This window comes from Cupressus sempervirens, chromosome 5, assembly GCF_028749045.1.
Source record: "Cupressus sempervirens isolate cs-2001-9-10 chromosome 5, ASM2874904v1, whole genome shotgun sequence".
NCBI classification, from domain to species: domain Eukaryota; kingdom Viridiplantae; phylum Streptophyta; class Pinopsida; order Cupressales; family Cupressaceae; genus Cupressus; species Cupressus sempervirens.
The window spans coordinates 429,137,269-429,163,792 of record NC_143122.1 but is presented as its reverse complement, the minus strand read 5'-3'; the positions used below and the strand labels follow the sequence as shown (position 1 = coordinate 429,163,792).

Here is a 26,524-nt window from a genome sequence, read left to right as displayed (position 1 = left end):
AATAATGGCACATCATTCTTGGGTTGATAGCACCATGGAATGGAGATGATCTTGTACCAAGATCCAAGTATATCCCCTTTACTACTTCCAACTTGCTTTCCCTCCCCATTAATTTACTCATGATTTCCCAACACAAATTGTTTTTGCTTTTGCAAAATCCAACATAAATTCTTCTTTTTGCTATTACGGGAGAGATAGAAAAGAGCAAAAAGTGTGTCAAATGGAGAGGTGAACATAAAGGTGCAACAGATTGAAAGAAATGGTTTTTGAAAGACAAAATGATAACGTGTATTGAAAGTGATTGCATTGACAACTAATGTGTATGAGGAGTTGTAGGAGATGAGAATTTCAGTTATTGCTATGATCTAATTAGATACAATCCTTTAATTTTAAGATTTGACGGTGATAGATAGCACAATAATTTCAAATCCCATTCATTAAAAATGTGCACGAGAGATAACATGGTTGGAGGGATATAGTTAATGCAGATTAGATGCGATTCTTGCAATTCAAGATTCACGTGCCACTGAATGGCACCAATGTTTACTAGCACCGTAAAATTAGAGGTTGTCTCATTACCTGAATTAGTGTACTAAAAGTAGTCTTCACATTATGGAGCCATTGTACAATTGGGTTGTGATACATCAAATCCGATGAACAAATTTTGTCAAATTTTGTATCAGAATATTTAATGCTTATGAGAGGAATATGCATGAACACTAAAGATATCATGTCTGGCAAACTAATTTTTCAATTTCTTACCACAAAATTCATACCTAGTCATAGGTATTTCTACTTACTAGAATTCTAGAACACATGACTACTCAGTACAACCCATGTCTGTTGAGCTAATTTTTCAATTTTGTACTAGAAAATGTGGGCCTGTGCACAAGTATTTCTACTTTCCTATAAGAATTCTGGAACACCCTTGTTCAACGTAATGAGCTATTTAAATATTAGAAATTATGAAAACAAACAATGTGCTGATAATGAATTCTGCTACAAATGCAAAACTGTCGGCTAGTAGCATTGACCGAGAACAAAAGAATGCAATGAAAAAAAACTACTTTGTCGCTCCATTTCACCATATCTTTTTTATATAAAAAAATTCACAGCCCAAAACAGGAAAAGAAAACAAAATCGCTTTCTTGGGCAGGCTCTAAATTCCTAACCTTGTTATTATCATGATTAAATCTTACTCACCCAAAATTTCGCATATAAAAACACAATAGAGTAAATCAGTAGCCAAAAATCCAACATTGTTTAAATTCAAATAGACAACTGCAGATTATGCAAATACAACACATGTCACGATAGAACCTAATGTCATAACGTCATATTTACAACAAGAAGCCAAATTTGTCAAAAATCAACCTTCATTTCAATTAAAATACAAAATTGCACAATAACTAAACAACCAAGAGCCACAGCCTCACATTTACAACCATAAACTATAAAATCCCACAATACGCTAGTGTTCTAGCAACCCTTTACAGATAGGAAGTCCCTCCTATTCACCTTGGTAAATATCAATTCAAGCTCCAAAGGGTTAAAGTAGCCATGGATCATTTGACATCCAAAATGGGGAAAAGTGGTTGATTAGTTGCTATCAAATTCCATGGAAGAAGTGACGTGGGCTCAGTGGCTTCCAGCCCCACAATTGGGTCTGAAAATTTATGAAGTGACAAAGCAGGCCAAATAAAAGATGCCAAGAAATATTCCAATCGAGCTATACAAAGAATCTCCTTCTTTTTCATGCACAATCTCATGATGTGACTCCTTAGTCATAAATTTAACCTCTTGGGTAACATATGATGCAAAAACAATCCAGGTTGGAGAACGAAAATAATAGATGCTAAGGCAATTCCAATGAAAATAAACACAAGCACTACTCTTTGTAAATTAAAAAAAAAGAGATTGTTAGCAACAACCAACCTTTGCAAGCTTGTAGAATTAAAGATCAACAAATGTGTAAAGCTTGAGGAGTTTCCAAGTGATTCTGGAGTTGGTTGTTTGGAGAAAGTGGAGATTGATTTTTCTAAGAAGCTACATGATAATATTATGCTACCAAAAACACCCATCAAGTTACTTGTAGGAGAATGGACTAGATAGGTGTGTTAAGGTTCTATATGAGGGCCTTGTTATTCAATTCTACCTATATCAATCGCAGCCCTACCTAAGGTTAGACCTTGTGATCTTGTACAGTTATATTTTGAAAGAAGATAAATTGAGATTTAGAATATATTTAACAAAATTAATTAATTTTAATTTTAAAAATAATACAATAATCATAAAGTAAAATGTTTAAAAATAATTTGATTTTTGATTTTTTTTTAAAAGTTTGTATTTGTATGACATAGATCGTACAATAATCACATATCAAACATTATTTTAGGCGATTAAATAATTAAAATAAAAAATATTAATATACTTTTAAATGTGCCAAATTTAAAATTAAATTTATTTACAAGATTTTTATTTAGGTTAAATATAATTAAAATGATTTATGCATAAGTGATAATAAATTTAATTATAATTACTATCTGATTTCTTTGGATATAAATGCAAAAGATTTTTTTGAAACTTTCATTTGCTCAATCTTTCATGGTCTCCATCCTTATTTTAAACCCAAAAAAAAAAAGTTGAAAAAACATTGCATTTTGCATCAAAGAACACAATTGAATACCCATCATAAAAAATGCAAAATAGAGTAAATTCCACAAGATAAACTGAAAAGATTTGAAAATTAACGCAAATATACAAATGGGCAAATTTTGATTGCAGAATGGGACGACCTGAACCGTGGCGATGATTTTTATAGAGAAGAATGGAAAATGGGAACATGCCTATGTTGAAAGAAGATTTAGTAGACATTGAATGCCACAACATAGAATGTGATATCTATAATGACATTTATAGCCATTTATTCAAGAAAAATGTATTCCATGATATAAAAAAACAATGAGGCCTTGAGTTTTTTTCATGAACATGATGTGTATTTGTTGGAAGACGTACCTAAAAATGACTGGAATGAAGATTGTACAGCGTATTCACACATAGGTAGGCAAAATTCCTAAAAGAAGTTTAGACTCATGGAATGACATGATTGTTGGATATGCACAATATGGATTTTTTTGGAAAGGCTTTCAAAACTTTCAATAAAATGCAATTGGATGGTGTAAAGATTGATCCCATGACCTTTTTCTCAATTCTCGGAATACCAAAATGGGGAGATTAGAAATAGGGTATGGATATCCACCAAAGCATAATTAAAGGGGGATTTGTGCCATATATTATAGTTGAAAATGCAATAATCTATAAGAAATGGAGTCGACATCCAAGGTAACATACAAACAAAGAAGCCCCATATTGGTCCAAGTCTAAAGCTAAGTGTCAGTTAACCCTTAACGCGTTTACATTTTATTATTATTATTTAATTCATAATTATACATAACCAGAGACTGTCTATTAATCTAGATTGATTTTTTCCTATGTTGATGTATCTCATTAGATTAGCCTAGAGTAAGCATAGATCAAACTTATTTCCCTTCAAAAGCTACATCATCCTCTTTTTGTTGGGGGATGGGAGAGAGAGAGTAAGGGGTGGCAGAGAGAGAAAGTAGGGGATAGGAGAGAGAGTGAGAGTAGGAGATGGGAGAGAGAGAGTAGAGAGGGAGAGAGAGAGTGAGAGAGAGAGAGAGAGTAGGCAGTGGGAGAGGGAGAGCGAGAGAGAGATAAATATAGTAGGGGATGGGAGAGAGAGAGTGAGAGAAAAAGAAAGTAGGGGATGTGAGAGAGAGTAGAGGGTGGGAGAGAGAGTAGGGGATGGGAGAGAGAATAGGGGTGGGAGAATGAGAGAGAGTAGAGGATGGGGGAGAGAGAGTGAGAGAGAGTAGACAAAACCTAAATACAAACAAATTGCACAATTAAAAAGTGTAACACTCTATTTATCTATGGAACCATAACCAACTATAGTTGTAGACAAAAGAGGAATAATTCTTTGAATACCTAGCACGTCAAAGAAGGCGGAAATGTAGTCACATCCACTCACGCCATATCTCTCCAATATATATTATAATTAATTTAAATGTTTTCACGGGCTTTTAACAGCTGTCTGCATTTTAAAACCAACCATAAAAAGGGCCAAACAAACATAGAAAGTGGAAATTAGTAGAGTTTTGCACGGAATGCCATAATCCAACGGCCGTATTTCTCACGGAAGTCGGTAACAAACTCCATTGAAACGGGCCGATAATTCTGACGCAGACGGGCAGCTGACATGGTAGCGGGCAGCGGGTAGAAATATTCGATTTAAAGCAGAAGGAATTCAACGGTGCAAGCACGATCAAATTTTGAGGGTGAATTCGATTTTGATGACGGATCCATTTGAGAAAAGCTCGAATATTCGATTTGTCCCATCAGGACTGGGCGGCCTTAAATACTACTCCCTTGCCATTGTGCTTTCATTCCATGGCTGTTTCTTTGCAGCCAAGGATTTTGTGGGGCTGCGACTGTAAATGAGGTCCAAAGTCATGGCGAAGGCCGCTCCAAAAGCGCTCTGCCATGTCTGGCGCTGTTTTCAGCGCAATGGTTCTGAAGCCTGTAAGTTTAGAGTGGCGTCGCCATTGTTGGGCTCTTGCCCGTACCAGTGCATTCACCGGCGTGACTTGGTCGAGGCGAGGCAGACACCACAAGTACGGCCTTGGGTATTCAATGGCGAGCTGCTGCGGGAACAATTGCGCACAAATTTGAAGAAGAACGATTTGGGTGAAAATTTGAAGAAGAATGATGAGCACCTGTGGCCTCAGCAGACCAGTTCCCCGGAATCGCAAAAGATTGGAGTGGAGGAGTGGAGAAGATTGGCGAGATTGAATCGGTTAGATGCCTTTAAAAGAAGGATAGAGCAAATCCCTCATGAGATCATTTCTTACAGGGAGCTTCTGAGAGTCTGTATGGCATCAGCAGAACAGAGTTCTGAAGAGGAAGCCGTCGCATTTGTTGAAAATTTGGATGAATCCGGCCACGTTCTTGTGCTAGGCCAGACCGTTCACCTTCGTCCACACAAGGTATCTTTATCTTTTCCATTTTCACCCGTATCTCTCGTTTTCTATTTTCACGGTTTTTAGAGTGTTAGGGTTTCGAGGGTTTGCTAAGGGTTTGGTATTGCATGCTGTTTTAGGTGGCACGAGCTTTAGAGATGGTAATGGAAATGGCTGTCCTTCCCGAGACCGATCGGCGCTGCCTAGAGCTCGCAAATTTGGAGGATCAGAAGAAGAAAATTGATGAAGAAGCCGTGAAGCGGGCAAGAGCTGAATCATGGGGAGGATTGATGCTTTTTACTGTCAAGACGGCTCTTTTAATGAGGTGGACCTTCTGGGAGCTGTCGTGGGATGTGATGGAGCCAGTTTGCTTCTTTCTCACGTCGGCTTACGTTATGGCAGGATATGCATTCTTCCTCAGAACTTCCACTGCTCCCACATTTGAGGGCGTCTTCAAAGTTCGCTTTGAGGCGAGGCAGAGGCAGATCATGAAGGAGAGAAATTTTGATCTCGGGCGCTTCCAACAACTTAACACGGTTTTCAAGCCAAAAAAATCGATCGCCTATGCTAACTAACAGTAGGATTAGCCGTATCACCAGCAAATTTTGCCCCTAAAGACAAGAATTTTTCTTTTCTTTTTCTTTTCGTCTAATCCCATGATTTTATGATTTAGGTTCAGACATTTTTGTGGCTTCATTTTTTTTCACCGAGAGCTGGAGATTTCTCTTTGAGAACATTTTCCAGGGTTTTTGGGTCAGATTACTGACTAATTTCTTGACTGCTTGTTTCTAACCTTAATTGATTCATTCTACTTTACGCTGACTGACTGTTTGTTTCTAACCCTAATTGATCCTTTCTGCTTTTATCAGTTTGTTTATAGCCCTAATCGTTTCATTCTGTTATACTCTAACTACCATTTTAAGAAGATTTTTTTAACCTTATTTTATTCGTTCTGCTTTAATCTAACAGACAGTTTGTTTCTAACGTTAATTGATTCATTTTGCGTCTCTGACTACCATTTAAAGAAGGTTCCGGTAAATTCTTTTCTAAATGAATAATGATACTCTACCACTGCGAATATAGAAATGAAGTTTCGGCTATAATACCTTGATTTCTTAAGGGGTTTCCATCCACTACAATCTCTTTTGAGATTCCTTAGGGTTTTGAGCGCAATGGCTAATTCTTTTAGATTTGTTCTAAACACAACTTTTTACACCGGCTTACAACAAATTACATTTAAAGAGAAGTGAGAATTTCATTTTAAATGAAATACTTGCTGCTACTGTAAATGGGATATGTATTAGTTACCACGATTCCTGACAATGTTTCAGTTGCCATTATGCTAAAAGATACCCTCCACTCATGTTAGCTCTATGGGACGTGATTTACTTAATATCCTTTATCGGAGATTTCTTAGGGTTATATACTGAATTAATTTGTAGTGTTAGGGATACCATTGTTTTAAAGCCGGTTCTTGGTGACACCTCACAAAATGGTATGATTTTCATGATGTGAGAAACATATGTAAAATATATTCACTGACTGAAACTTGTAGGCCAGAGCCTTGGACAAAATTTCCACTTAGAGAGGCTGTTATTTTCCAACCCCACTAACGCAAGGCAATAGAGGCAAATTTCTTGCTGTTAAATCAAACTAAATATATGTTCTTGTTCCCAGCATATTCACCTTATTGAATTACAACCTAAATCTGATTAGTAGGCCACTAAATCATGACCGGAGAAATATAGTGAATTCTAAACCAGGCTGTGTCTTGACAACCTGTACCTAGACTTTGATGCAAAGCCTCACCGCATCCTACAAATTTACATGTTAAAATCCAATGCCGTGGTACACGAAGATGAGCCATCCTTTACCCTGTCTCCACTATCCCCCAGGCGCTGTCTGCAAAGCGGTAGATGTTTATTCCTAGGGGTGTCCAGGATGCCAGGGCATACACCCATGATTGCTATTGGATAACTCGACGAAACTTGAATGTCCCAGGAATGACAGGGATTTATGGAGTTTGCTGCATTTTAGGGATTCTGAATCCCTTAAACATTACACCACATCTTTCAGTGCACTATTTGTTCACCATAACACAAGGAATTATTTTTACATAACTGGGAATGTTATCATATATATCCTTAGTAGTGGAATGATTGTAGGAGATATTTTTCTACAACAAACAAGTTAAATTATGATATTGCTACCAGGATTTAATTATGTATTTTAATTATGGAGGAAAAACTGTAGTTAAACAGTGCTCGTAGTTAACCCTGTTTGAACTGAAATAGTACTAGGATCAGTGACTAATGAAAAACATCACCTAAATCCAATTGAGTGTCAATTGTTCTATTCAATCGCATGAGACATTAGTTCCCTTGAAACATGGGTCAGTAAGTTTGACCTGGAAACTACACATTTAAATCCCATTAGTTCCCTTGAAACATGGGTCAGTAAGTTTGACCTGGAAACTACACATTTAAATCCTGATAGCAAGATAAGAAACTACATAGCTAAATCCTGATAGCAAGATAGATAGATAGATAGATAGATAAAATTTTAACGTCCACGAGGCTAAAAATAGCCTATGGGACAGCAAGACAACTCAAGTAGACTTAAGTAACAATGTTCGTTGCTTGTGTAGGATGATGATGAGTCCACCCAATTGCTCAATGTACTCTTTGTTGAATAGGTTATGCCAAGAACTGTCACATATAGTGTCCGCAAATTTATCTCTACTACTCTTGTAGGCTTCACATTCTAAAATAAAGTGTTGTTCAGTTTCCACTTTTCCAAAATTGCAGAATTTGCAAATTTTTTCTTCCCAAGCCTCTTTTGGCCTCTTCCAACGTCCGTTCTCACAACAAAGTTGGTGAGAGTTGGTTCTCAGCTGAGCAATAAGAATTTTAGCCCTCCAAGAAATGTTGGCTCCTATGTATGCTTTTTGGAGTTGATCACAAGCGGGGTTGAACTCATTTATATAATATAATTTCTTCCTTCCGATCTCGCTTCTCCAATTTCTCTTGTAGAATTTTTCCATGACAAAGACCTTTATTTCTTTATTATTTGTGGGACACACATTGAATTGAATATTCCATTTACTCATCCATTTGATGTTTTGTTGCATCCATGTCCTTTTTCGCTGACATAGTGTGTCACTAAAGACCACTTTAGGCCATCTATCCTTTTCCATTTTTTCGAATTTTTTTTAGATAACTTAGAAGGCGAACCATAGCAAGTGCCTCAATAGCAGCAGCCCCCATTTCACTTAGCATGATATCATATGGAATAGTGCTTTTGATTTTAAACTTGCTTGTGATCAAGCGTTTTTGGATTCCTTCGATTTGTTTCCATTGTGCTTATAGTAGTGTTGCTGGCCCATAATTCACACCCGTAAAGAACAACTGGCAGCATAAGAAGACCGAACAAGGTTTGAATAGTTTTCCAATCCCACAACTCTGCTTCACGACACTTATTCTGAAGAGCATAAAAGGCCTTCCACCCACCTAATATCCTTTTATACCTGCAGCTAGACTAGTTTAGTTTTTTGTTGAAATCGATGCCAAGGTGTTTATACTCCGCAACTTCTTCAAGAACACTTCCATTGTAATAAAATTTATGTTGGTGTTGTTTTTTATTATTAGAGAAAATCATAACCTTAGTCTTGCTGATATTGACCTGCATCTCCACCATTTCGCAAAAGCACTCAAGAGAAGATAGACGATCTTGCAAACCATAGGCAGATTTGGCAATTAAAATGAGATCGTCCGCATATAGGAGCAGTTTTATAACAAATTCACCTAGCTGAATGCCTTCACCCTTTTGCATGTTTAACCACTCTTTCAATTTGTTAATATATAAACCAAACAAAGTAGGAGATAAAGGGCAACCCTGTTTGACCCCGATATCGCTCCTAAAACATTCTAAAATGCCATCTGAAGTTCTGATTTTAACTTTCACCTCTTCGTACATCCTATGAACAGCAACTCTGAGATGCATAGGAATTCTCAATTCTTCCATCTTAAACCAAAGCTTGTCTCTTGGGACGGTGTTAAAAGCCTTTTTAAAATCGACAAAGCAACAAAATACCTCTTCCTTTTTCTCCTATTCTTTTTCAATAATGTGTCTCAAAGGGACACAGTGATCCACTGTCGAGTGCTTTGGCCTAAAACCAGCTTGCCCTTTAGCACGTTTATGGTTTTCTTCTGCCCATTTGCTGATCCTAGTTTCTATCATGCTGTCAAAAAGTTTAGCAAAGAGGGGATTGATCATTATAGTCTTGTAGTTGGAGGGATTGTTAATATCACCACTCTTACAAAGTGGTATTGCAAGGCTGATTGTCCAATCTTTCGAAAACCCTTCTTGGAAAATTTTGTTGAAAATTTCAGTGATGTGCGGTGCAAGAGTTTTCATACCCCACTTCAGATATTCTGCTTGGAGCGCAACAAGGTCTTTTGCTTTACCTCCACCTAACTTCTTAATCCCTGCCTCTATCTCTTGCACAGTGAAAAGATTTGTATCATCATTGACTAAAGGTGGCTGTCCCACTCCACCCTCTTGTTCATAAAGTTTCTTAGCATATTCAAACCATTGGGTGGCAGTAATATTATTATTTTCAGTTTATTTTCTCCTTGATTGGAGTTCTTTCCAAAAACGTTTGGAGTTATTTCTGCCCAAGAAAATTAACTCCTCTCTCCTTGTGAACATAAAATCAGTTTTTTTCTTCTTTAGGATCTGTTTGTAAGTCTTAATGTCAAGGTTAGTTTTATTTGACTCCCTTAGGTTTCTTCTAGCCCTCTTGCATTCCTTATCAAACCAAGCATTGGTTGGAAAACAATTAGTTTCAGATTTTCTATTTTTTGCTCTCTTGCATTTTGAAAGAGCCTAATGAATCAAATTTGATAAATCATAACTGTTAACACCATGTTTATACATAGGGTGTCCCATACAAAGTTTTTCAAGAGTAGTTTTGAAAGTGTTATTGTTTTTTGAAGTTAACAAAATTCTGCCCTAAGAAGGGGGGTATTGAGGGCCTTGGGTTTTTGCTCCAATCCGCCTATCCTTTGCCCAATACAAATTTACGTACAGCGGTCTATGATCTGATTTGAGATCCCAAATGTGTTCTCCAATTGCAACTTCTTCAATATTTTCATACAAATTCTGCGAACAAATTACATAATCTACCACACTTGCTCCGTTGTATGTGTTGCAAGTGAAAGTGCCTGACTTAGCCCATCTAGCCAAACCATTACAAATTACGAGATCAAATGTGCCACATAGAGTGATCAATTTTTTCCCAAAATGATTGCAGCCTTTAGCATCTTCGGATATTCTTTCCCATTGATGATTTCTTTCTTCTGTGAGCCAAATAGGGTTATCATTTACTTTGGAGCTGAAAATACTTGCTTGCCAATTTGCTGTCCTAGCATTGAAATCTCCAACAAGAAGAACATCCTTATGCTGCGAAAAAATAACATCATCTTTTTTTAACACAGCATAGGGGTCATTGTGATCTAAGCCACACTTTTTATAAGTTTTAGATATTTGTGGAGCAAAGTAACAGGCTGCAATCTTGATAAGAGTTATTTTCCACAATTTTGAGCCATATGAATTGTTTATTAGAATCAATCTTTTCCAACTGAATGGCACGACTTTCCCTTTCTTTTACTAGAACCATTATACCTCCATAACCTTTACCATTTCCCACTACCTCATTCCACACTGCCATCTTCCAGTAGCCTTCAAACAATGAGGTCTTACATCTCTCATGCTCATGTGTCTCTATGAGACAAATAATGTCTTTGCCTTCCGCAATAGGTCCTAACCCAGGCCCACGTCTCCATGGATAACCTCTGCAATTCCAACAAACTAAACTTAAGGACGTTTGGGTTAAGTTTGATTGCTATTTGTTTTGATGTGAAAAACTCGAAATTGAGTTATTATCGCTAAGCGTGATTGCTGATCTTGTTGTATCGCTGCATGCTAATGTGTTTGTTGTCACACCTTTGTTGCCTTCTTGCTGCCCTTCATTGGAGCGGTAGCTAAAATGAGTAATAATTGCTTTTCCCTTGAACATCCAAGCTTTTTTGCCTTCATTTCTAGCTGTTTTGATTTTTTTCATTTCCATTCTCTCAGCTTGTGGTTTGTCAACCCTCCAAGCTTGACAGATTTGTCCTTGCCACAACAACACATCTTGTAGGAAATCCCTCGTTAAGTCGAGGGTGTGTTCACCTTCCCCATAATCTTTTATCCCTTTGATAATTATATTGGATGCCCTACGCTGCCTTTTCTTAACCTCTCCGTCTTGTGTGTTCACACGAATCTTTACCTCTTCTCTTGCCATATCAAGGTGTTTGCTGTTTTTGTTCCAAGTTTTGGTGACTTCTGAAAAACTACCTGTTCCATATGAAATACCTAGTATAAAGACGATCCCTGCTAGCGCATTGCAGTGGCCAAATTTCTCTGTTGAACTTTAGGCATAAGAGGCTTCATTCTGTTAGAGTTGCTTGTGCTAGGGAAGGTTTCTGAGCTCACAAGATACATGTACTTTAGTGCTATTAGAACAATCCATCACGCTGAAACGTGCCTAAAAATTATAAGAGCCATATTTTCTGAAACGTGGCTGCAAATTATAAGAACTATCTATTATGTTGTCCTTTTGAAGGTGTACAACAAAGGGACTACCTAGGTGTGCACATTTAGGACATCTGGGTGTGGACCACATGGTCACATGCTCATATTTCCAATGAAAAGAGTATATTTTAAATCGTTCAAAAGTCTCTATGTAACATTTCTCATAGCACTGGACTCTATGCCCGTCCTTGAAAGACGAATATGCTTTGAAAATAGTTACCATACCCGGGCTCATATTCAAGAGTCCTATGAAACATTATCATTGCCACTGGTTCAGGAACCATATAAACAGTTCAAAACAGAGCTTAGATTATTCGTGTTTCATTTGTTTTCATGAAAGAAATATTCATGTTAAATTACTATTCATGAAACATGGGTCAATGAATTTAACTCAAAATCACAGAATTAAATCTTGATAGCAATATCACAACATTAAATCTTGATAGCAATATCACAACATTATTAATGTCACCATTTCACAGAGCTCAGAATTTATATAAACAGGATTTATATAAACAGTTATCATACCCTAACTCACATTCAAGATTCCTTACGAAGCATTAATCACTGCCATCATTTGACATAGTTGAAAGGCCGTGTTACAGTGTTCAGAATCTATTTAGAAAGTTTTTATATCCAAAAGCTCACATTCAAGAATCTCTCCCAAACATTAATCATTGCCACTGGTACTATAAGTTGGGGGTTACAGAGGGTTGAGTATTTAAGTAGACAGTTCACACCCAAGCTCACATTCAAGTTTCTCTCCGAAAAAATATTAATAATTGCCTAATGGTTACAGATCTCTTAGGGTTTGTTTTGAAGGAGCTGGATTCAAATTTTCTTGAACAATAGCAGGCTCTCTGTTTTGAAACTGCAAATTTGAGTTGGTGAAATTGAGTTGACCTAAATATTCGCTGGACCATAGTTTAAACATTTTTTTAACAATACCCACCAATAAGTGTTTTAAAAGCTCCATCCACATTATTATCCCAAAGTAAGAAAGTAATGTACTGTAATCATTCAGAAATCTATTACTACCATGTGACACATGTTAAACCTTAAAAAAGTCGGGTTCTACAGATTCAGAGGGGAAGAGAGAGTGGACGCATTTATTGAACCAAACTCTACCATTTGCAACGCAGAGATCAATTTAATGAAATCAAACAAAATTTACCAAGGACTTGATCTATTCCAGGTATAAGGACTAAAATCCTTTACACCAGTGTCAGTAAAGGCATGCATATGCTCAGAGGCAGCAGGCGGTCAGACTCATCCGCTGGATTAAACAGATCTTCACAACTCGTCTAAAATGGCAGTCAAAGGCCACATGAAAGGATCCCGCACCTACTAAAACCTGAAGAAACTGATAAGTATTTATAATAACAGACAGTGCCACCAACTGTACGTAGAGAAGTTGCATATACAAACATGAACATTCCATATAAAAGCCTGCCTCTATAATTACTGTAAACCTCACAGATGCGCATATTGGCAGGGTGCAGATGACACCGAAACAGGAAATTAGCCCGTTTTTCTTGGAGTTTTAGATATGTATGACATCAACGAGTAAGCAAGTAATCCTGTCACCCTATAGCCAAGTGTTACCATTTGCCTGGTTAACCCCAGAATGGTTAATGACATCCATATCTAAAACTATTCTCTCCTTAAATTTACTACAATAATTGTTTTGCACATATACATATAAGTTTTAAAAATTAAACAATTAATTAGAAGAAACAAATTATTAAAAATAATAATAATACAAATAATCTATAAGTACAAATAAACAATCAATTACAAGAAATAACAATCAACTTAGAAAAAATTAAAAAATTCCATCAACAAAGAAATACAATAAACAAACTTCTATCAACAAAAAACTATAAATATAAATAAATTGATAAATATTTGTTTTATCAATAAAATAACAAATAAACGTATAAATACTTGTTCTACCCATAAACTGTACAGTTAATAAAATATAATTTCAATTTTTCCTTTATATATACTGCTTGTTCTACAAATCTAAAAGTAATCTTTTTAAAAATATTGATTTGAAATTAATTAATTTGTTTAAATTTAATTTTTTAACTTTTGAGTTATTCAAAAGAACTATTTTATTTATGTTGGTTAAAAATATTTATTTGAAACATTTAAAATTTTTAATGACAATGGTTAATATTATACATATTTAAAATTATTTACCTAAAACTATAATATATTTTTAGGAATATATATTTTAGTTTTAAATATAAACAATCAATTATAAAAAATGAGAATAAATCCATAAAAAATTCTTAAAGAAATCATATATAGTACATAGTACATCAACTAGCATTGTTTTTCATCTCTTGCTCTCATCTAATCTTAACATGTATTTTCAATTATACTACTTATCTTTAAGCTATTTTTTGTATGGATAAACCATAATTTTTTTTTTCAACATATTGAATTGATATTAATTAAGTTGTTTAACTTCTGAATGTTTTGGAAAATGTGTGTGTGTGTGGAGGCCAAAGATTGAAAAAGTTTATTAAAAGACCCATTTCAATTGGGCACAAAAAATAAGAGATAGGTAGGTACCCTTGGTTTAATCTTTATAGATTTTCATATAATCAAATTCAACCAATTTGAAACTCATTTTTGATTAGAGAATGTATAGCTTTATATCTTGTATATAATTGCTAAAAATCAAGACTTGGCTAAGGTGAGTTGTTAGAAAATTAACTGAAATGTAATTCATATTTTGAGATATAAAATTATTCGTCATAGGGGTCATTTGACTTAATAAATTTGAGATTGATATTGTCAATATCATCTCAGAGGGGATCTAACATGGAGAAAGTGCATTAGGAAATCCACATTTCTCCTTATGATAGGTTTCCACTTTTTAAATATTTTACAATTTGTAGTGAATACAATAGGGAAAAGAGGAACATTATTCCTACCTATCATATTAAGGCCAAAGTTGCAGGGCCTAGGAATCATTTGATTTTCATTGATATTAATCAACACCTTCTCTAGACCTCCTAGATAGATGCTCTTAAATAGTCTCCTACAGAGAAGCTTTATACTGTATTTTTCAAACTTAGTCATATGAACCATTGCAACAAAAAATGATGAAATGTTGGAAGGGTACCGGTCTTGATTAACTATAAATTCATTTCATAGAATTCTATACACCACTCTAATGACTAAAAAATGAGTAGACATCAACATATCTTTGATTATAACTCTTGTTATAGGCCCATCAAATGTAATTTGTTGAGCTTAATAATAGTCTCCATACTTGGGCATAAGCAAGAAAGAACCTATATTAAGATATTATCTTGAGCTCTCTTTATATATTAAGCATGGAGGCCTAAGATGGAAATTGAAACGATGCAAATGTGAACCAAAAAGACAAAGTGAAAATGTTTTTGATTAAGTAAAACAAGTTTTAATGGGTGCCTGAAACCCCATAGTAAACAAAATACAATTGAAATAAAGTCCAAAGCATAAGGCATAACAGTAAAAAAAAATAGGCTAAGGAAGGCCACTAGAACCAATCCTAAGAAAAAACAACTTCTTAAGGAGCAGGCAAGCCCAACAAATCTTAAAACCAGGGAAAAAATAGAAAAGCTAGGAGAACAAATCAGGGCACCATTTCTTTGACCAACTTTTTTGTCTTGAGCTCCAGCTTTTTCATGGTCTTTGCTACTTCACTCATTAGTTGAATGTCATCTGGAGTGTCCTCCCTATCCCTCTTACTCTTGTTCTTCTCACTTTATTGTTCGGGCTCTCATCTAGGGGGTTGACATCCTCTTTAGAAACCTTGTTTTCCTCGCAGTCTATGTCAACTTTCCCACCTGTGCTAACCTCCATCATAGCTTGCACTTGTTTGATATTATCATTTAAGCCTTTGATAATATTTAGGCTCTGGTTAGCAAAAATGTGGAGAGAGCTCTCCATCCTGTCCAATCTCTTTTCCATCTCATTAACCTTAGTTTCCATAGTGCTAATTCTACTAGACCCATCATCTCTTCCTTCCTTTCCAACCCCTGCAGTCTATTCTTTATCTCTTCAGTTTTGTGGAAAATCCACTTGATTGACCAGAAGTTGTTTGCCATGCTATTTTAGGCATTTTTGAGGAGATTCATCCCCATCTCCCTAGCATTGTCGTTGAGAATCGCCAAGTCAGATGACTCAGATCAGTGAGTTCCTCTAAATGTATTTTACTATCATTTCCCTCTAAGACCTTGGACTGGATAGTCTCTCTAATAACGCCCATTGTCGTAGTCTGAGTTTCAAAGTTCCTCTAGACCATTTTCCTACCCTTGGAGCCAAAAGAAAAGGTAGTTTTCTCCTTGCCATAGTCTTCATTTCTGTCCTCCTGGGCATTGAGAGGGGTTTCATAACCCTTGCCAGAATCTTGATCAGCTTCAATATCAATTCCCTTTCTCCTCTTGGCTGGGCTTTCCACCTTCTTGCAAACTGGGACCTTGCTAGCTCCCTCCTCTTTCACATTAATCTCCTCCTTCGTATGCATCCCCTCATCCTCTTCATTATAATCTTCAACTGAATTAACCTCAAACTTAATGCTTTTACCCGCCAAGCCTTTCCTAGCTTTTTATTTCTTGTCTTTTCCCAAATCCGTAATTATCTTGGCCACCTCCTCTTCATCATCCAAATGTAGCCCGACACTATCCTCAATATCAGATAGGAGATAGGAGATTTCAGTAATAATATAATTTTACTTTGCCAATCTTAATATAAGAAACTTAAGTAATTGAAAGATCATTTGACGTGTCAACCGAGAAGTTTGAAAAGACACAACACATTAAATTTTGTCGAACAAAACTATGCCAAAGATATCTTAATTAATAAAATCATCTTAGAACATGAAGCATTCCCTTTCTGTTGTATACTAATGGCTATCACTCTCACGATACACCAACAAAAAGGGAAGGTTTTCATTCTAAGACCAGAAAAAGCATCTGAGACCAGCTACATCCATCAAGTATGATTAAGAAAGACAAAATTGATCTATCAGTCAAGAATGAACCTAGACTAATAGACCAAACTCAAAGAGAATTAATATCAACAAGACTAAGCTTGTTTTCACAATCAAAGGAGTTAGAGGAACAATTGAAATAAGTGAAGTTGTAAGTAAAATGGTAAGAAACTTATCGAAAAGATATGCAATTGGATTTTCTTCTATACAAGAGCAGAGAAAAATTGATAAGAGAAAGATTACCATTGATTATCTTATCGGTAGGTTAATAATCTTTGAATTAAGCAACTATGATAATAGTCAATCAACTAGTGACGTAACACTATAAGTTTCAGCAAGTGAAGGACAACCCATAAGAAGAAAATTTGTTGATGTGATGACTATAAAGGACTAGCAACTGAAGAGAAAGAACTTGAAGAGTTGGAAGCCTTGATCTAATGTAGGAGCATCCTAGGCTTGCTTGCAATCCTGCATGTTGGATGGATTTTGGCTTGAAGATGTGGACTCAGTCACCAAAGGAGTGGTGCTCGGTCATTATTAAGCATAGTTTTGGCTGTGGAGCTTGGCAGACATTGGGAGCTTGGTAGACACTGGGAGCTTGACATACTCTATGGAGCTCGTCAGACTTTGGGAGCCTGACATACTCTATGGAGCTCGACATGCTCTGGGAGCTCAGCATGCTTTGGGAGCTCGACAACACTTGTGGTTTTTTGATACTCAGCTTGGTCTTTTCTGACACTTGGCTTGGTCTTGGTTCTGATGGTACCGAACTATCTATGAGATGACCTTGGCATTTATTTTATGTAGGGGTATTTAATTTGTGTTGAAGCCGACTTGTCACTCAACATATATTTAATGTGAGGGATTTAATTTAGTTTGTAATGAATTGGGCTGACTTGTGGCTCAGTTGGGTATAAGTAGGGGGTCTTGTAGAGTCTTTAGGTATGATTAAGGGATCCGTCTTGGAGAAGAGGATGCAAAATTTGAAGGGATAGTGACTGAAGCTTGAGAACCAGATGATTGTTTGGTGGACCTAAGGGTACAAGTGTGGATTCTCTGTGGTGTTCTTATCTAGTTGTGGATATGGACTAGCTGGGATTGAGATTGTAAGTTGGATCTTGCAGAACTGATATTATAATTGTTGTTTGTATTTGGCCCTAACCAAGAAGGCCTTACAACTTGACATATGGCATGTAATCAATTATTTTATGAATAAAGAATTGTGATTTGGTATCAAATCTTAGATTATTGTTATTCCATTGTATGGTTAATTTTTGGGAGCTAGGACATCTTCTCTAGGGATTCTCCTACCTTGCACTATGCCAAGTGGTATCAGAGCGAAGGTTGTTCCTAAATGTGTAGATAGATTGATGAAGTTGAGGCAATTTGCACCAGGTTCTTAGGTTGGAGAAGGTTGATCTTGTAGAGTTGATTAATCTTCTGAATTCGTGGATCTATTGCTTTGGGTTTTTGAAAATTTTGGAAGATGCCTCCAAGAAGATTGGACCCTAGGGCAATTAATGATCTTAGTGATGTTGTGGAGGAAAGGATCTCAGAGAAGATTAGAGCAGAATTCCATATGAGATTGCATGGATGCAGAGTGACATGATTGCTGAAATTGTAAGCACTTTAGTTGTTGTAACTAGACATGTGGGTACTAATGATGGCTATGAGGAAGTTGTTGAAGAATTTGAAGCTACTGGATCTAGTGGTGAGGACAGATTTGATCATGTGGAGAGATCTATTGGAATTAGGGCTGGTTAGTTTGCTAGACCTAGATCTCAGTTGAAGTTGAAGCATAAGATGGAGGTTTATAATTTCTCAGGTACTTTGACTCCTGAAGACCTGATTGATTGGATTGGTGAATTGGAAGACTACTTTGAGTTTGAGAATATTGAAGATCCACTTAGAGTGAGGTTGGCACAAACTAAGTTAAAGGGACATGTTGTTCTTTGGTGGCAAGAATTGCAAAGAGACAAAGAAGAAGAAGGTGAAATGAAGATCACTTGATGGAAATTGAAGGTAACTAAGTTGAAGGCTAAGTTCATTCCTACTGATTATGAACTCGATTTGTTTAAAAGGTTGCAAAATTTGAAGCAGAAAGATGTGATTGTGAAAGATTATACAAAGGAGTTCTACAAGTTGACTATTTGGTCCGGTCATAGAGAACTGCCAATGAAGTCAATGAAGCTTTGTATAGATCAATGATTGGAAATCTACATTACATTGTTCATAGTGGACTTGACATAGCTCATGCAGTAGGCATTGTTGCAAGATTCTCATCACAAGAGAAGGATTCACACATAAAAATAATTAAAAGGATATACTGATATCTTAAAAGGTATTGAAGAACATGGTCTATGATATGAAAAATGAGGAGACTTTCATCTTAAGGTATATACAAATGCAAACTGGACAGGTAACATTGATGATATAAAAAACATGAGGAAGGAGCATTTTTTCTTAGGAGACATATTAGTTTCATGGACTAGTAAGAAGTAGAATTACATTTCACAATCAACTACATAAGATGAATATATCTTAGTGGAAATCAATTGTTAGCGAGATGCATGGATAAAGAAGATACTAGAAGGAATATAGGGAATAGTTGAAAAATTAGTGGTCAAATGTTGTGACAACACCTGTGCTATCAATATATCAAAGAATCCAGAAATGCATTCAAAAACCAAACATATAGTAGTCAAATACCATTTTCTAAGAGAACATGTACAAGATAAAGAAGTCGGATTGGAATATATTCTACCAAGGAACATATTGTTGATATATTTACAAAAAATTGCTGATATATTTATAAAAGCGCTACCAAGGGAAATCTTTCAGTTTCCTAGAAGAAAGCTAGGGGTCCTACCCCTATCATAAATCAAGAAGGACGATGCAGAGTGCATCAGTTCATGAAGTGTGTAACAACATATCATTTGTATGGACTAATGTAGTAGTGGACTACTCATGGAGGAGTAGTCTAGAAGGAGAGTACAGGAGCAGGGTAAAACATCATAATGAAAATATTGTTTTTAGTTTAGTGCCTTTGGCATTTCTATGGAAGGGGGAGAAAGTGAAAGAAAAAAAAAGGGAGAAAGTGAAGAACATATCTAGAAGAAAGAGTCAAGAATACATATCAGAGAGAATATTAGAGAAAGTGAATGGAATGGTGCATAGCTAAAGTTAGAACATCATATTGTATGGGGGACATCAGTTTTGGCAAAGAATTGCTCATTATTATAGTTTTCCATCAATGCCAAAGGGTGGGACTGTTGGCATAACTAATTAACTGATCTACAAGTTGTTGGAAAAGAAAGGAATGTATGGATTGCATGTCCATTAGTTATACTATTTTTCATTTATGAAAAATTGTTTAACATATTATTTTAACATGATACTATATCTTTAGAAAGTATATTATACATGGAAGTTGAGAAGGGCATAGAGAAAGAATGGAAAGAGGAGACTTATTGGGTAACAATTGGAATAAATAATGAAAGCAATGTTAGTGACGATATTTCTTAGCAGATTATTAGAGACTTGGAGTTTTATCATAATAATAAATAAATATCTTATCAACGTATCAAAAAAGTTAAAGTCGACATCAGGTTAAGGCAAGAAAGATTGTTTGAGAAGTTTCTATAGAAATGATAGAAGTATGGTATTGTGATCATTGGATCTAGGTTTAGGGTTTCATGAATTGATATACTTAAGGAAATAGAGAAGACAAGTTTTTGTATTGTGATTGGAAGAATTTTGGCCTAAAAAAGGAAGAAAGTGGAGGTTGTAAATATAGCTATCAAAGTGTTGCATCAATGAGTGGGTTGCGATCGAAGTTGAAAGAAAAAGATGGTTAATGGCATGTAACTATGTTGAAGAGCTTTATAGGTTATGATATAGAAAAGCAATGAAAACTATAGATCATTTTTGTGTCTGCTAGCATCTTACCATTGTAATAGTTGAAATCCCTTGAAAGTGTGACCCTAATTGGTCTGTTATAAAACCTTTAACAAGGTAACATTCTTAGAATAGGGTGTTAAAATCCTTTATCAAGGTTACTCCTAATAGAATAGAGATCCTAATAGGTCTAGAGGAAAATATGTTAACAAGGTACACTTGGCAGTGTTTTGTAACCCTTAATCAAGCAAGCTCCTAAAAGAGTGTATCCTAGAAGAGTGCAATATTTTTTGCGACCGTTCTCACACTGTGGTTTTCATCCAAAACAAGTTTCCATGAGATAAATATTGGTGTTATTATTGTATGATTTCTTTTACTGTTCTAAATGAATGTCTATGCACGTAACCGTTAACAATGTTATAGGTAGAATTGAATCTTATCGATAACAATATTGAAAGTTTTTTATAGTAATAAAGTTGGTGATTACTAATTCACCCCCCTCCCAATTATCAATCCTATACCTACACATTTTCTATGGAATGTTTAGGTTTTTCCTTGTAATGGAGCTTAAGGTTAGAGCCATTGGACTATTCTATGCATTTGTGGAGATTTATCTCCTTGTAAAATGAGTTGTGACTTAGTCTTGCATTAGATTTTGGATATAAAGATATGTAACATTTAGTTGATATATTCTTTAAGAAAAAAAAATGTCTATGAATTGGTGTATATTTGGTATATTGTCCAAGGGTTCCTTGGTGGGGCATAAATATCTTATTAAATAAAAGAAAAATCAAGCACTTCTAAGAACATTATTAAAAAAATACACAAATAAATAGGGGAAAAAACATTCCCAAAGAAATAGGAAAATTTTTGTTAGATTGTGGTGACTGATCAGGAAAGTACTGTACATACTTCATAAATAGTGGGGTTCGGGGCATCGCCCTTAAATTTTTTTTTTGGGCAGTAGCCGACATATTATGGCCGACATATGGCCGACATGTTATAACCCTAAAGTTGTTTAATACTTGTATAAAAGGGCTTAGGGTTGGGTATTTTTCATAATGTTGTGATACGAAATTGGTTCTTGCGGCGGTATTGAGCTGTAAGGGATTATGGATTGTAATCAGGTTGTAATCACTGGATTGTAATAAGATTGGACTTGCTGTTTGGTGGACGTAGCCTAGGGATTGGGTGAAACACGTTAAATCTTGGTGCCTTGTGTTCATTTCTGTGTGTTCTATTATTTTTTGTTATCGGTTATATTTGCATGTAGTTTTTATTTCTGTCCGTGGTTTATCTTAACAAGTGGTATCAGAGCAAGGCTGTCTTTCAGTTATCCTCTGCAGGAAAGTCTCACGGTTAAGTGGGAGTCTCACAGTTGAGTGGGAGCGATGGCAGATGAGGGTAAGTTGAGGGTTGACAGGTTTAATGGGTAGAACTTCCAGTTATGGAAGATGCAAATGGAAGACTATTTATATCAGAAGGATTTATGGAAGCCGTTGGAAGGAAAAGCCAAGAATCAGGGAACTATGTCAGAGGCTGAATGGGATCTTTTGGACAGAAAGGCACTCGGAAGCATTCGGTTATGCTTGGAACCATCAGTGGCATTTAATATTACAAAAGAAAAGACGATAGAAGATTTGATGAAAACCCTAACGAAACTGTATGAAAAGCCCTTCGCTTCAAATAAGGTATTTCTCATGAAGCGTTTATTTAATATGAAAATGGCAGAAGGTGGATCTGTTGCAGATCATTTAAATGAGTTTAATACTATTACTAGTCAATTATCTTCTGTGGGTATCAATTTTGATGAAGAAATTAGGGCTCTCTTGATTTTGTGTTCTTTGCCTGAAAGCTAGAATGGCTTGGTAATGGCGGTGAGTAATTCTGTTCCTGGATCTAGTACCCTAAAATATGATGATGTGATCGGTGTTATTTTAAGTGAGGAAACTCGTAGAAAATCATTAGGTGGATCTACATCAGGAAGTGCTTTAAATGCACAAAGCAGGGGCAGAACGACTGAAAGAGGAAGTAACTCTGGAAATCGTGAGAAATCAAGAGGAAAGTCAAAGGGGAGGAGGTCTCAATCGAGAGGACCAAATGATTGCTGGTACTGTGGGAAACCAGGGCACAAAAAGAAAGATTGCTGGAATCGAAAGAAAAATGAAGGAGATAAATCAGATGGAGACAAGGAGGCAAATGTGGTAAGTAACAAATTTGAAGAGGATGCTTTGCTTCTGTCTTTAGAGAGTGTTGATGATTCATGGGTTTTAGATTCTGGTGCTTCATTTCATGCTACACCTCATAGAGGTTATTTCATTGATTATGTCCAAGGGGATTTTGGGCTTGTTTATTTGGAGGATAATGAACCCTGTCAGATTGTTGGAAAGGGAAAAATTAAGATTAAGTTGCGGAATGGGAATCATTGGCTACTACATGAGGTAAGACATGTTCCAAAACTAAGTAGAAATTTAATTTCAGCAGGGCAACTCAGTGATGAGGGTTGTGTAGTTACTTTTAATGATAAAAATTGGAAGGTTTCAAAAGGTTCCCTTGTAGTAGCGGTACCATTTCATTCGGTCAGTTTTGGAGGATGGACAGTTAAATCTGGAGAAGATACATACCAATAATAATCCAGCAGATATGTTGACAAAGGTTGTAACAAGGGAGAAGCTGAACTCCTCTTCAGCTTCGGTTGGTCTTTTAGACTGAACATGAATAAAAGAACAGTAGAGTCCAGGATGGTTTGATCCAGTGGGAGCCCCATGTGGTAGTGGTATTGCTACAGGATCAGTCTCCAAGTGGGAGATTGTTATTTAGTGTGGAGCCTGATCAGTCCCCAAGTGGGAGATTGTTAGATAGTGGTGACTGATCAGGAAAGTACTGTACATAGAATTTTTTTTTTTGGGTAGTAGCTGACATGGTAGCCGACATATTATGGCCGACATATGGCCGACATTTTATAACCCTAAAGCGGTTTAATACTTGTATAAAAGGGCTTAGGGTTGGGTATTTTTCATAATGTTGTGATACGAAATTGGTTCTTGCGGCGGTATTGAGCTGTAAGGGATTATGGATTGTAATCAGGTTGTAATCACTGGATTGTAATAAGATCGGACTTGTTGTTTGGTGGACATAGCCCAGGGATTGGGTGAACCATGTTAAATCTTGGTGCCTTGTGTTCATTTCTGTGTGTTCTATTATTTTCTGTTATTGGTTATATTTGCATGTAGTTTTTATTTCTGTCCGTGGTTTACCCTAACAATTTTTTTCTAGGAAAATAGGGAAAAAATAAAAATGTCAAAAAAAAAGTAAGAGATAAAAAGTTAAAAAAAAAAAAAATTAAAGCAACTTAAAAAAGTGATGCGAAAAAATGATTATACTTAGTCCCACATGCATTGGTGAAGAGGGTTAAACTTCTTGAGAGTGATATAAAAGCAATTTTATGGAGCTCCTTGGTTATGATTGTTTATGCTTGATTGAATGTTGATATTGCTTATACTTTAGTTCTTGGAGGAATTGTGCTTCTTCTTGTTAGTTAGTGAGGATGAAAACTCTTGTAGATGACATTCTCCACATTGATGATAAATATTATCTAGGGGATTGGGAGTGGCTTAACTACAAGAGTAACATTGGAGCTTATAGAGAATGTTATTAAGATTTTGGGAAGCTCAATAAGTGTATTCATTATTGTTGTTTTGTAAATTTTTGTGATGTGTTAGCAAGGGTTTGAAACCCTTTGTATTTTCTAATTGTAGTTGCTACAAAAAATTACATTAATTTCCAACATATGGTATATTGAATTTGTGATTGTGATTTGATTTAATCATTTGGATATTCATGGGTTGCAACAATATTTCAATTTTAGACTTTGGATGATTAAGATTGTAGGTTTTTGCCATATTATGTATTTGAAATATAAATATACCATTCTATTCTATTATATTTTTTCTCTTCAAGAAAAAACTTAGACCAGAATAGGGTTGCATATTACAACTATTCATGTAATTAAGGTCTTTTCATTCCAAAAGCTCTTTTGCCCAATTGATCTACAATAGAATTTCTCTCTTGATCAACATATCGGACCATGAAGCCATTGACTCTTTCAATCAAATCTTAAATTAGTTTTAAGTTATGCATGTTGAGCTTCTAGTTATAAGTGTTCTATTGTGTGACATTGATTGTTACTAGTAAATCTTGAGGTGTTTCTATTGGAAATATTCAAAACTATGCTAAGTTATTGAGAGGGGAGGGGTGAATCAGTAACTTCTAAAACTTTTACCAATTTTAATTATCAACCCAATAAATCAATTAACACTTAATTCATCACATTTGATCTAATTGCATGCATGGGAAACTAAAAACATGAAAGCATCCACAACACTTGAACACAAACAAATTTGGTGACCTAGAAACCTTCCAAATAGAAAGTAAAACTGGGGTGGGGATGATATTCACAAACTTTAGTACTGTAGCATAAATTTGGCCTATTAAGGGTTACATTGATCACTTATGATGATTTGTCGTGTTAGGAGCAAATAGGACTGCTAGGTCCACCTTGTGAGAGGATTTACAAATATACAATGAAGTATGAACTCAGTAAAGAGATTTAGAAAAGATTGTTAGGTCTACCTTATTAGAGGATTTTGACTGGTTCACCTATTAGAATGAAGTAGTAGATCTTTGATTTGCAATTGAGTTTGCTGATGAAGATTCCTTGTTGTACTAATCACCTTTTTGTGATAGATTTGTCACTGCTCCTCCTTGTACTGATATGACCTTTATAATATTTTATCTATTGTATTCACAATACATATGCTTTCACTTTTGCATTCTTGCACTTTCTTGCTCTTTCTTACATTTCCATACCTTAGATATGATACAATACATCACATATATATACCAATCCAATTTATAAAATTACAAAGTCGACCATGACGCAAGTTAACACAAATATTACAAAGTTGGCCCACATGAAGACACTCGGGTTCTAAAGACTGACCTAGTGAGGTTCTGATACTCGACATCCACTATCACTGCTTGGCATCATCATGCTCTTGGTGGACATAGAAACTCAATCCATATTGATCACTTTCAAGTAGTCTTGAATTCAGTCTGCATTGGTGACTTGGTAGATATTGTGCAACTTGGTAAACACTGAATAACTTGGTTACCATGAAGTAGCTCAGTTAACATTGGCTTTGCATCACCTAAATTGTGAACTCGGTAGATATTGTAATGCTTGGTAAACATAGGCTTTACATCACATGAAATGCGAACTTGGTAACCACTGATAAACTTGGTATACATTGAAATGCTCGGTTTGAATTGCTAAACTTCACACTAATTGAATCTGCTCGGTAACCACTGAAATTAGTCCAAAAGGCTCGGTAGCAACTGTAGAAGCTCAGTGATTACTGAATTACATGTCAACCGCTATAAGTTGTTCAATGAGCTAGTAGTTGTACATAATCTAAATAAGTGTGTGTCACTAATAAAAAACTTGACTGATATGTCAACAATCTCCCCCTTTGGCATTAGTGACAAAAACACTTATTAGCCCAAAAATGAATACCTTGTATTCAGCACCATGTGATACTAGCTTGGTCTTATTTTTGAGATTTTTCAAAAGTGATCTTTGTAAGTATATACAGGGTATATCTATACCATAGCATATATCTCCCCCATACTATGTGTTCTACTATGTAAATATATCTTTTCTCTAATATCACAACATATCTTCCCCTGTAACTTTTCTCCCATATCTCATCTCCCCCTTTTTGATAGTAATGCCAAAGATTTATTCAATATATTTACATGGAGACACCAAAATGTGATAAGAATTTAGAGTGTACCTTGAGGGTAATTGCCATGGTTTTATTCCAGTTTTCTTGCAATACCTTGCATATATGAATGGTAATTTGCACTTCTACTGATAATTCAATCATGTGGTCAGCAA

At 35.7% G+C, this 26,524-nt stretch overlaps 1 protein-coding gene across 1 annotated transcript; it reads left to right on the top strand.

Annotated features, from left to right (window-relative positions):
* The first annotated feature begins 4,344 nt into the window (after positions 1 to 4,344).
* LOC149556627 (calcium uniporter protein 5, mitochondrial-like) lies at positions 4,345 to 5,717 on the top strand. The gene is made up of 2 exons (XM_089831040.1): positions 4,345 to 5,066; positions 5,180 to 5,717. The coding sequence occupies exons 1-2, from the start codon at positions 4,518 to 4,520 to the stop codon at positions 5,612 to 5,614; spliced, it is 984 nt and encodes a 327-aa protein (XP_089687166.1). The 5' UTR covers positions 4,345 to 4,517; the 3' UTR covers positions 5,615 to 5,717.
* The last annotated feature ends 20,807 nt before the right edge of the window (positions 5,718 to 26,524 follow it).